We start from the raw sequence: 13,174 nt of genomic DNA, 5'->3' as shown, positions 1-13,174 counted from the left end.
TGGTCGAGAGGTGGCTGCAGCATTACGATGAGCACCTCAATGGCAAAGTTGCAAGTACCGAAGGTGGCGTGGTAACAGATCTAGGAGTATGTGCACAGGACGAAAGACTTCCGGCCCCTGACCTCCAAGAGATTGAGGAGGAGGTTGGCCAGTTGAAAAACAACAAAGCCGCTGGAGCAGATCAACTACCAAGCGAGCTTCTAAAATACGGTGGAGAAGCACTGATGAGAGTACACTGGGTCATTACCAAGATTTGGGAGGAGGATGTATTAGCAGAGGAATGGATGGAAGGTATTGTGTGTCCCATCTACAAAAAGGGCGACAAGCTGGATTGCGGAAACTACCGTGCGATCACACTCCTGAGCGCTGCCTACAAGATACTCTCTCAAATTTTATGCCGCTGTCTATCACCGATTGTAAGAGAGTTCGTGGGGCAATATCAGGCTGGATTCATGGGTGAACGCGCTACAACGGACCAGATGTTCGCCATCCGCCAGGTGTTGCAGAAATGCCGCGAATACAACGTGCCCACACATCACTTGTTTATCAATTTCAAATCGGCGTATGATACAATTGATCGAGAACAATTATGGCAGGTTATGCACGAATACGGATTCCCGGATAAACTGACACGATTGATCAAGGCGACGATGGATCGAGTGATGTGGGTAGTTCGTGTATCAGGGACACTCTCGAGTCCCTTCGAATCTCGCAGAAGGTTACGGCAAGGTGATGGTCTTTCGTGCTTGCTGTTCACCATTGCTTTAGAGGGTGTTATTAGGAGAGCGGGGATAAACACGTGTGGAACGATATTGATATTATTGCTCGTAAATTAGAGACGATGGCGGAAACGTTCATCCGACTAAAGAGTGAAGCCAGGCGAATCGGATTAGTCATTAATGTGTCGAAGACAAAGTACATAATGGCAAAGGGCTCCAGGGAGGAATCCCCGCACCCGCAACCCCAAATTTATATCGACGGTGATGAAATCGAGGCGGTTGAAGAATTCGTGTACTTGGGCTCACTGGCTCACCGACAACGACACCAGCAGAGAAATTCAGAGGCGCATTGTGGCAGGAAATCGTGCTTACTTTGGACTCTGCAGAACTCTACGATCGAATAAAGTTCACCGTAACACAAAGTTAACTATCTACAAAACGCTGATTAGACCGGTCGTCCTCTATGGGCACGAAACATGGACCCTACGTGCAGAGGACCAACACGCCCTTGGAGTTTTCGAGCGGAAGGTGTTGCGTACCATCTACGGCGGAGTGCAGACAGAAGACGAGACTTGGAGAAGGCGAACGAACCACGAGCTGCATCAGCTGCTGAGAGAACCAACCATCGTCCATATCTCGAAAATCGGGAGGCTACGGTGGGCGGGTCACGTCATCAGGATGTCGGATAGCAACTCGACTAAAATGGTTCTCGAGAGTCATCCGACCAGTACAAGAAGACGTGATGCGCAGCGAGCTAGGTGGGTCGACCAAGTGGAGGACGATCTGTGAACCCTACGCAGAGTGCGGAACTGGAGACAAACAGCCATGGACCGAGTGGAATGGAGACGGCTACTATGTACAGCAGAGGCCACTCCGGCATTAGCCTGATCGATAAGGTAAGTAAGCCACTGCACCACCAAGCCCGTGAACTGAAGTAGAGGGACACAAACAGGATTTTTTTTCGAGACTCCATCAAATAGCAAGAGATAACTGTGGCCCTGGATATAATCGATTCATTCATTTTTTAAATTTTATCTGCTTTATTCACAGCACTTGAGTTGTAACAATTTCATATTTTTCTATCATGCAAAGGCAATGTGCACCACATTTCCCAAAAAAAATATATTAAAGTCTTACACCAGTCTGGATCCCGTGGATCCAGCCTCGCGCCAGGTCTGGAAGAAGTGCTTGAACGGCGCCGTTTCGGCATTCTGCACAATCCGTTCCACCGGTGTCCAAGCGGGGTACTTCTTGTTCTTGATGAACTCCTGAGCCTTCGCCAGGGATTGGGTCTTTTCCTGCTGCGTAGCGGTCTTTCCGATCCAGACGTACAGCCCGGATCCCGTGTCCAGAATGAATGCATCCTCAGGCTTCAGCATCTCCTGCTTCAGCGGCTTCTGCGTAATCTGCTCAACGGCCAGCTTTCCTCCCTTGGAGTCGGTGACCTTGTAGAGTTCCACTCGAGCGGCATCTGCCTTCTCGAACGCCGCATCTTCCTTGGCCGTCGACTGATCCGGCACGGTCGATGGTGACCCGGAGCCCAGCGACTTGAAGAAGCTCTCCTGATCCGTCAGCGAGGAGAATTCATCAACGATATGAACCGTAGCACGTCCATTGTGATCCCGATCGCGGATATCGTTTCCGACGTTGATGGCTTTCAGTTTCTCGACGCGGTTGGCTTTCGGTCCAACCCAGACGAAAACGTCCCGATCTGAATCCAGAATGAAGCAGTCGCCCTTGTTCATGGCGGATACGGCCAGTTCAACCTGTCGCAGACGGATGTTCTTGGCTCCCTTGACTTGGAAGAGTCGTTTCGGATGGGCTGCGTTGGTTTGAACGTGCTTGAATCCGGATGCGACTCCGCCTTCCAGGTAACGGACTCCTCCCTTGAAATAGCTTAGGAAAAGATCCGATTCGGACCCTTCGACTTCTCGGTGTTGGACGGGGACTCCTCCAAGGAGGTCATCCAGCTGTACGGTAAGAATGGCCGCAGATCCGGCCTCATCCTGAGTAGTCTTCAGGCCCAGCCAGAAGTGCGCATCGTGAGATTTTTTCTTGTTCTTGTCCTCGAGGGTCTACAGAAGAAAAAAACTAGATTAATTAGCGTCGCAACGTTCACCAGGAATCTACTCACATTCAGAACAATGTACGAATCCCCGGAGTAGAACTTTCCGTACTCGGCCTTCGGGACGGCAACGGGTTGGAAGTTCTCGATGCGCCAAATTTCAAGGCCCTTGGTTTTGCCGGCATTGTTGAAGGCCGGAATGTTGAGCTTACGGCCGGGAGTGCTTGGCACATTGGCTGCCACTGCCAGACCAACGATGGCGGCCAACACCGTCAAGTGTACGGTGCGAGGTTGCATGGTTAGCTAGAAAAACAAAACATTTTATCAATTCGAACGCACTTTATGACACTTTTTTGACCTATTTTTCTTGGAGCTGTTTTACATTGTTTTACACGTCATATTTTAATTTTTTCCTCAATTCTACAACATATTTACTAAATTCTCTCTAATTTTCATAGCAGTATGCCCATTGCTTGTGTTGTTAATAAATGGGAAGCAGTGTTGAAAAATCAAATGTTTTTCTCATGATTTTCTACTGGGGGTATGAAATATATTGTGACGTGCCTCTGTGTTCTGTTGAGATAATATCGCTCAAAAATTTGAAAGGTATCCTGGTTCATTTGCGAATATCATGGGGATTATGATATCGTGTTTTAACATGAATTTACAAAGACGATTAGCATGCTATAATTATAAAACGATATTTGCTGTTTTTTTGACATATCGGGTATCATTTCTCATAAGTTCCTAATTGATTTCTGAGCGTGCATTCATAACAGCAATGATGTGAAGTATTCCTAAACTCGATTGTCGGAGCAATCTAAACAAACTGGGAATTGAATATTCTAGAAGTTCATTGAAATTTGCATCGAAACAATTTCACTGGCAATCCAGAACTACCCAAGCGAAACAAAAAGTAGGGTGTTAAATTAATAAAAGCATCAGCCAATTGGCTGGCTGCAATGGTGCTTGTTCAAAAGAAAAATTGTCTATCTTCAAAGAATTGCTTCTGGGATTTCTCCAAAAGTTCCGCTGAGAAATTTCACTGGTATAAATTCATTATTTCATTATAAATTTCTTCAGAGATTCCTCTAGGATTTCTTTTCGGGGCTTCTTTTAAATGCTCTGTGAAGGGTTTCAACTGGAGTTCATCAGCAGGGATTGATTCAGGAAGTTCCTCAGAGATTCCTTCAGGAATTTATTCAGGGATTCGTTCAGGATTTCATTCAAACATTCCACTAGAAGTTCTGTAAGAGGTTTCTCCTGGTGTTAATTTAAGGATTCATCTAGAAGTTCCTCAAGAGCGTCCTCCAGGCATTTACATTTGAATTTATCTAGCAATTCCGTAATGGATTCAACCAGAAATTTCCTCATGGTGTCCTCCAGGTATGTCTTCAAGGATTCCTGAAGGAATTCTTTCAGGAGTTTTTTCTACAATTTCTGGTGGGATTTGATTTTCTTCAGGAATTTCTCCAGGGACTCCTCTCTGGATTTCTCCAGAAATATCTTCATAAATTTCTGAAGAAACTCCTTCAAGAACTCCTCCAGGAACTCCTTCAGAGATTTCATCAGGGATTTCTCCAGGAACTCTTCAGAGACTCCTGCGGGAATTTCTCCGAGAATTCTTTGTCGGAATTTCCAAAACTTCCATGAGGGATTTCTCCATAAACTCTATAAACCTCCAGGAACACCTGGAGTGATTTCTCCTGGGATTCTTCGGGGAAGAAACTCCTTCAGGAATTGCGTCTAGAATTATTTGTGAGATTTTTCCGGGAATTCCTTGAAAGATTTCATCATTTCTTCATAAACTCCGTCAGGGACTCCTTCAGGAGCTCCATCGGTGCTTTTTTTTTTGTTTTAAATAGACAATTACACCGTCTTCGGCCAGAGGCCGCACAGACTGAACATTACTAACACCAACTACTAACTTCTTCAGGAAATCCTTCATGGATTTCTCCAGGAACTCTTCAGGGATTCCTCCAGAAACTCCTTCAGGAATTGCTCCTAGAAACCTTTATGAGATTTTTCCAGGAGTGCCTTGAAAGATTTCCACATAAACTCCTTCAGAAACTTCCTCATGGATTTTTCCTGAAATTCTTTGAACAAATTCTCAAGGAATTGTTGAAGTGATTTTTCAGGAACTCTTTTAGGGGCTTTCTTCTCAAATGCATCCGAGAATTTCTCAAAGAACTCCTTCAGGGATTTCTCCAGGAGCTCTTTCAGGTACTGCTTCTGGAATACCTCCAGTGATTTGAGTGATTTTTCATGTGATTCCTTCTGAATTTCTCTTCTGGAGATCGTTGAGGGATTCGTCCTGGATTTCCATGATGATTTTTTTTCTGGAATTTCTTGAAAGACTCTTCCAGGAACTCCTTCCAGATTTTCTCCACGAGTAATTTCAAGGGTTACTTCGCTGGGAAGGACTGCAGGGGTTTCTACAGGATTATTTTTAAGATAATTCTTAAGGAATATTTTCTTGAATTCCGTCATATATTCTCCTGGAATTCTTTGAGAGATATCTCCTCTTCTTGGCGTAACGTCCTCATTGGGACAAAGCCTGCTTCTCAGCTTAGTGTTCTATGAGCACTTCCACAGTTATTAATTGAGAGCTTCCTCTGCCAATGACCATTTTGCATGCGTATATCGTGTGGCAGGCACGGCGATATTCTATGCCCAAGGAAGTCAAGGAAATTTTCTTTACGAAAAGATCCTGGACCGACCGGGAATCGAACCCGTCACCCTCAGCATGGTCATGCTGAATACCCGTGCGTTTACCGCGATGCATGTGGAAAAAAAATCAATCTTCGAAAGTCAGGCCAAAAAATGAGATTTTATCATTAATGTTATTCCTTTACAGGTTAAAAGATAAGCACATTCAGGCGATCAGTAAGTTACAACTTTTGTTACAAAGTTCGGCAAAGTTTTTCAGAACATCTGGCTATACTTTTAAATAATCGGTTAAATACTTTCAGCATGACTTTCAGAATAATCTTCTTCTGTCACTTGAAGCGGATGAGTTATGAAGCCAGCTTCTTCGATGGCAGGTCGACAACAGATCAGATCTTCAGCGTATGGCAAACTCTCCTTTAATCCCGTGAATGTCAGGTCTTCATCGAGCCTCCAAATGTCATCGACCTTTCAGAGCTATGGAATATCATGGAGAACGGCTTTGCTGGGATGCTTACGAGATTGATATCAATGATGGATGCCAACCTGTGGGTAGATTTTTATTCTTTTATAAGGAAAATGCAAAAAAGTAAGTTTCCCATATAAAATCCCGTACAAATTTCAATCGCGATGCGCAGTGTAGGCATGACTAATAGCGCTCAAATTTTGTACAGTCGTTCAGGATCCGGAATTGAGTCAAAAAAACCTTGATCTGAAAAAACGACCTCTATGACCCACGCTACTGACCATTTGCCACACTTTTTCTCAGAGCTTTGTAGCAAACTTCTTTCAACAATTCCTAACCAAGAATTGTTCTATATTCCTGATATTTTTGGAAGATGCCTTGCTCTATCTTGACTTACCCGGGTAGAGGACAAGTACTGACGATCTAAATGTTATATTGGTTTGATTTTCAGTACTTTTAAATAATAGCAAAAATTTGTTCTTGAACCATCTAACCAATAGCAAAATTTGATATTTGAAGATCAATCAAATAGCTCACTGCTGTTGGTTACATCTTACCAAGAGCTAAAAGTGCTATGATGACGATGTTCCAGGAGTAAATTTGAGATATTCTTTTAAGTACTTTAACCTTTTATCTCAAACAAACAAATATCACCGTATCAAAATATGCTATTTTTGAGCTAATTTCTTCATGTCGGGTTGCTGATTGAATTCCAAAAAGTGTAGTAAATTCCATAAAAAGGACATTGTAATGCTTCGGCAGATTACTGACAAGATGTGTGATAAAATATTTCCAAAGCCGTCATAGTAAATTCAGAGCAAGTTAGTCAAGTTTCCCTGGTTTCAGTGCCCCTTCACTCATTCCCATGGATGAGTTCCTGGAGGAACCTCAGAAAGAACCGCGCGAGAAATTCCCGAAGGAACTGCTGGAACAGCTTCTGAAAGAATCCATGGAACAAATTTTTCAGAAATTTTCTTGCTGAAATTTCTCAAGTAATTCTAGGAATATTGAAGAAGTCTCTGAATATATTTCCGAAGGTATCGGATTTTTTCTGAAGAAATTCCAGAAGGAATACCTGAAGAGACACTTGGAAACCCCTGGTGGAATACTGAGCAAAACCTCTTGACATATGTTTGAAAAAAAAAAACATCCTGGAGAAGATCCCAATTAAAAATCCTTAATATTTTTTTAAAGAATTCCTGGAGGAGTGTAGAATTAGCATAAGTTAAAATACACAAAAAAAAAAACAAAAATTCCTGGAGGAAATCCTGGAAGAATTTTCGAGAAAATACCTGGAGAAATACCCGGTGGAGTTACTGATGAAATGTCTGTGTGAATTTCAGCAGAAGTCCCTGCAATGTCTTCTAGCCTTCGATAAGAAGCTTTCTAAGAATCTCTGAAAGAAACTGTAAGACAATTTCTGAGAGAAACCTTCGAGGATTTTCTTAGACTTTTATATGAAATTTTCGAAGCAATTTGTGGAAGAAAAATGTCTTGAAAGAATATCTAAAGAAATGTAAAGAAATCTTGAGAATTTCCTTGATAACTTCTTGTAGACTTTCTAAAGCAATCCTTGGAGAAAACTCTTTAGAAAGCATCTGAGAAAAGTTTAAAGGTGTTCTGAATTTCTGAGTCTCAATGTATCCGTGAATCATTTTCTAAAAAAAAAACCCTATGGAGTATTTTAGAGAAGATTTTCAAATGATTGCTTTGAAAGATTTCTGAAGGAATCTCTATGGAAAAAAAATCTGAAGAAATTCATAGATGAATTTCTGCAACATTCTATGCAAGATTTTTTGAAAGGAATTATTATTTGTGAAGGATTCCATGCAACATTTTTTGGAGCTATCCGTGCAAGACTTTCTTAAGGAGCTCATGGAGAAATTTCTTGAGGACCTTTGAGAAGATTTTTTGAAAGAATTTCTGACTAAATTTCTTAATCTCCTGGATCATTTTTTTGAAAATAATTTCAAAGTAATCCTTGGAGAAATTTGTAAAGAAATCTGGAGATATTATTGAACAAAAATATTAGTGGAAGCCATGGAAAGATTTTGTAAAATTAAAAATAAAATCAAACTTCAAAAGATTTGTGATGGAACCCCTAGGACAGTTTCTATAGGAATCGCTGCAAAAATTTCCCGAATGGATCTCTCAAATATTTTTCAAAAGAGTCGCTGGAGAGATTTATAAGAAGTCTCAGGAAGATTTTTTTTTTTTGAAAAAATGGAGGAATTTCATGGAATTGTATATAGTAGATACAAACCTAAACTTCTCGTACAGAAAGATCTCCAAATTTCCGAAGGAATCCCTTGATGAATTTCAGAAGGGATATCTGTAGGAATTTCTGAAGTTAAAGGTTTATTTTAAGCAATCTTAAAGTAAAAAAATCCTCGGAGACATTTTCATAGGAGTCCCTCAATGACTTTTTGAACTTTTTTAACGTTTTTTATTTAATAAAGGTATTATGTACGCCCTCCATTGCTCACAATATTTGTTTTTGAATCAACCATACATATTTTTGGAAACAGAAGATTCCAATCGTAACGTGCTAGAGACAGTGGTTCATTCGTTATTAGTATTACTATATATTCCAAAAACTCCGTGCCTTGTATCGAAAACTCACTTTTCAAGTAGTTTTTATATGGTTTGGTACATTTTGGTCTACAATAAAAATAAAAATTAAATAAAAAAAATTACTTCGATTTAATATAAAATTCATTTTTATAGACATTTCGAAAATTGAAATGTCCACTAAATCGAGGTATAGGGAAGTGGAACCATTTCGGCAGGGCTCCTATTTTGGGCACTTTTCTGGTATAACTCAGCCAATTTTGAACCAATTGGCACAATTTTTAGAACGCAGTGAAATACGTAAAGTATCTAGCCGTGTACAGAATTTCAAGTCAATTGGTTTGGAATTAACTGAGTTATAGTGACAAGTGCCCAAAATACCGGCCCTGCCCAAGTGGCTCGCTACCCTACCTGTATAGAGAACAGTGCACACTGGGCCACGAGCGGGATCTAGCAAGTAAAAACCTCTAGCGTTTTGGGAGTGTATTTTTTGAGTTGGTGTCTTCGGAGACTTGTATTTATTTTACCTGTACTTTTATGTGGTGATGAAAGTTAGTTGGTTATTTTGCCGCATAGGTGGCGCTGCGATACTAACTTTTTTGTTTTACGTCCTAGAGGTTTCCCGTCTTCTGCGAAGTTGTAGAACGTGCAAAAATAAGTAAAGTCGCCGAAGACACCAAAGTTGTGTGACTACAAATAAGAAAGTTATACTAAAAATAGTAAAATTTACGTGAAAATCACGTTTTTATGACTATTTTAAATGTTAATTGCAACTTTATCAAGTTTAACACTTCACACGTGTTAATCAAAGTAGCCTGCGTCTGATGATATCAACTTTACAATTTTTCGGGACATTCAAAATGTTTTTTTGGGCAAAATAGTAAAAATTACTATGATTTTTACTAGCAGTTTTTTCAAAAAGTTGCAAATTTCGGCACAATTTGTTGCTTGCTTGAAAATATACCACTCAAGATCTATTGAATCTGAAAGTTTGCCGGTGGTGTAATTTGGTGTTTTTGAGATATCTTGTTTTTAAATATTGATGTTTTTATACCTAAATTATTTTGAAAGAGATGCAATTCTTTATTCTGAAGTTGTCCTGCGAAGATCCTCAAGGATCACTTTTAAATTAAGAGTTTTATGTTTACCCAACGCCTTAATTTAATTACTTAAAATTGACGTTTTGTGTTCAATATTAATAATGTATTGAATCGATAGTGCACATACATTTATTGGTCTATTGAAAGAATAAAAATATAATGCGTTTTGATCCTGTGTGAGCGACTTACGTTAGTGCAAAGTTCCGGTAAACCAACCCGTGGAATCAATAATGATTTTCAGTTAACTCAAGTTTTATATGTTTAGATGGATATTCATGAAATTATGAAAAAAAAAACTTAGCTCATCAATGCCGTGTCATTATTTGACACAGTGACTTAGTTAGTAAAGCACTTGCCTGTTATATAAGAGTCGTGAATTCAAATCTCATTTTGAGTCGAGGATTTTTTTTTTATAATTCAGTCAATAATTTATTCATTTTGACGTATGTACGTTGGGTTAACTGAAAATCATAATTGACCATACGGATTGGTATAACGAAACTTTGTACTTGCGTGAGTCGCTCACACAGGGTTTGTACCATTATAATTTCTTTCTTTCAATGCACCAATAAATATATGAGCACTGTTGATTCAATAAATTGATGCACAAAACAATTGAACACAAAACGTCATTTTAAAGTAATGAGGGCGTTGGGTAAACATAAAACTCTTAATTTAAAAGTGATCCGTGAGTATCTAAGGACTGTTCATTTTATAAAGAGGACACCTTATTTGTGTGATATCTTTTTTATTTTTCAATAAAATCATTATCGTTTTTTTGCATAAATTTCCATAGCTGTTCTACAGTATAGCAAAAATATAACATTATACAAATTGTCCTTAGCTATGGAACTGGAGCGGTTTTCGTTAAAACTCAATAAAACCCCATTTCTCAAAATTCTACACAACTTTCCACATACATAACTTTAAAATTTTCAAGAGCTTTTCAATGTGTTGGGATCTCATACTATTCTTCTAAAGGTAGAGTGTAATAGTTGGTCAGTAATAATGCACCAAGCATTATACAGCTTGATATAGTGAGTTGCCTTGTTATCAATGAAATTGATAAAAAAATACTTATTTAAGTCCAGTGATGCAATAACACTACGGAATCAGTTCAAAATTTGTCCAGTATAGAAGAGAATCGCATTCTCAATGATACCGAAGAAAAATATGCGTTAAAGTACATTCTTCATCTTAAATTTAATACTTAAAGATGGCCATAATGAAAAATTGCATACTTTTTGCTCCATAAATGCAAGTTTTTGATTCTAGAGAAGCTTATTATTATTTATTTTCAGCAAGGTCTGACCCTATGTGATTATATACCTTATTTGAAAATAACTACATGTCAATTTTTATTTTCGACATCATTGTTAAGTTGTATTTGCAATAGAGTACATTGTAATTTAGAAGAACCTTAAAAGAACGAAGCGGTTTTATCTCCGGTAACTGCCATGAAGCACAGTAACCAAGCCAACAATGCTATCAAGAAGCGGTTTTCTGCATTTGAAATTGCATTATTAGTACTTTCGACTAGATCCATTGAAAACATTCAAAATTTAATATTTTTATACATTTTTGTTTAACAAATAAATTTTATTCTGAAAATCGAGTCCAACTTGTAACTTTAATATCTCAACAACCATTATTCCGATTAGGTTTTTATTTTGCCAGAATATGTATCACTCAAACTGCTGCAGCATGGCAAACACTTTTATTCAATTAAAAACGATACACCGATGTTTTACAGAAATTTTGTGTTTATCTTTAGTTTTTGGGAATTGAAAAATTGATCTCTCGAAACACTTTGCCACATTTCTATGAAGTTTAATAATTTTAACCCAATTTATTTATGGTTATTATCTACTAATATAATGTACTGAACAACTAACCAAGGCTGCTCAAACTTGAACTACGCGTTTTCTTTTTATAGCCTTGCAAAGTTGTCCTCTTTATAAAATGAACAGTCCTTACTGGCAGGATAACTCCGGAATAAAGAATTGCTTCTCTATCAAAATAATTTAGGTATAAAAACATCAATATTTAGAATCAAGATATCTCAAAAACACCAAATTATACTTCCGGCAAATATTCAGATTTAATAGATGTGATATATTTTCACGCAAGCATAAAATTTTGCCGAAATTTGCAACTTTTTGAAAAAACTGCTAGTAAAATCATAGTAATTTTTACTATTTTGCCCAAAAAAACACTTTGAACGTCCCGAAAAATTGTAAAGTTGGTATCATCAGACGCGGGCTACTTTGATTAACACGTATGAAGTTTTAAAATTGATAAATTTGCAATTAACATTCAAAATAGTCATGTAAACGTGATTTTCACGTAAATTTCACTATTGTTAGTATAACTTCGTTATTTGAAGTCACACAACTTTGGTGTCTTCGGCGACTTTAAACTGTATGTCACTTAAATTCATCATTCCGTTTTCGGACAAACGGCATTTGGCCAAATTTCACTCAGCCAAATGATATTCAGCCAGATGACCCAGTACCTCAAATATCAATATTTACATTATTGTCGTTTCGTTAAATGGCTAATTTACAAATTTTATGAAAGCCCAACAAATTTCTATTATTTTTTTTGTGATTTTTGATATTTTATCAAACTTTTAATTTCAAAGTAAAGTGTTTCTGCGACAAGCTTATTATCCAAGAACAAATTTCACCACTTAGCTTTCACGGTGCATAAAGAATCTTGCACGTCACTGGGAAGTTATTATTTTGTATTTTTCACTTTTTGTTTAGAGTCACGTCAATCATTGCATTTACCGCACAATTCCATTCGTATAACTTCCAAGAAATCCGTTGAATGTAAAATTTTGTCTTTGAACTTATCGGTTGTTTATATTGTGGGTTTATAAACGAATACGGCCGACCATCTGCGCGTGACATCAAAGGTCAGTCAAGCGATAATACTGTCTTCGAACGGTTTCAAGGCTCCTTTGAGGTTTGTCTCTTCCTAGTTGTACGGTCACGCGGATCGACACTTTAGGTATTTCTTCTTTGTGCATTTCTCACTTAACTTCATTAATCACTATAAAATCACACCCAAACCTTTCGACATGATCAGGTAAACATCCATGACAGGTTTGATACCTATCTTCACTTATCGCCCAAATCTTTTCGGCACCTCCACCGAACCCGGCTCAATTTCAAACAAGTTTGTTAGACTACACCGACTCACCGTTATTCCGCGTGTCTCGCTCTCTGTCCTACCAATATTTTTCGAACCGCTTCGATCGGTTGCCTCGTTCGAACTGAGACTAGACGAAGACAATTTATAGCAATTAGCCTCACTCAACGCGATGAGCAGGTTACTGTGGTTGTTGTTTTGAAGCAACACCCAGCCGGAACGATCGCGGATCAACTGGCACACTCAAACGATCCCGGCAAGGAAGGAATAATAAACGTTGAAGACTGGGGAAAAAAACTGTATGTAAACTTTAGCTGGGGTTACAGTGTGACTGTGCTATGGTGTTTGGGTCATCGCCTTACCTAGGTATTTGTTTGAAGTCCGGTTATGGCATACTCGTCTGTACGGGAGCATGAGATGTCGGTATAGT

The 13,174-nt window shown here is 38.7% G+C and overlaps 1 protein-coding gene across 1 annotated transcript; it reads right to left on the bottom strand.

Annotated features, from left to right (window-relative positions):
* Positions 1-1,735: 1,735 nt before the first annotated feature.
* LOC134284255 (gelsolin-like) lies at positions 1,736-12,954 on the bottom strand. Its single transcript, XM_062842996.1, has 3 exons — positions 12,796-12,954; positions 2,854-3,087; positions 1,736-2,794 (listed from the first exon to the last, which is right to left on the bottom strand). Exons 2-3 carry the CDS (start codon positions 3,079-3,081, stop codon positions 1,853-1,855), a joined length of 1,170 nt encoding a protein of 389 aa, XP_062698980.1. The 5' UTR covers positions 3,082-3,087; positions 12,796-12,954; the 3' UTR covers positions 1,736-1,852.
* Positions 12,955-13,174: the final 220 nt, after the last annotated feature.

The sequence above is a fragment of the Aedes albopictus genome, chromosome 3 (genome assembly GCF_035046485.1).
Source record: "Aedes albopictus strain Foshan chromosome 3, AalbF5, whole genome shotgun sequence".
Classification (NCBI taxonomy): Eukaryota; Metazoa; Arthropoda; class Insecta; order Diptera; family Culicidae; genus Aedes; species Aedes albopictus.
Note: the sequence above shows the minus strand (reverse complement) of the source record. Positions and strands in the feature narration are given on the sequence as shown.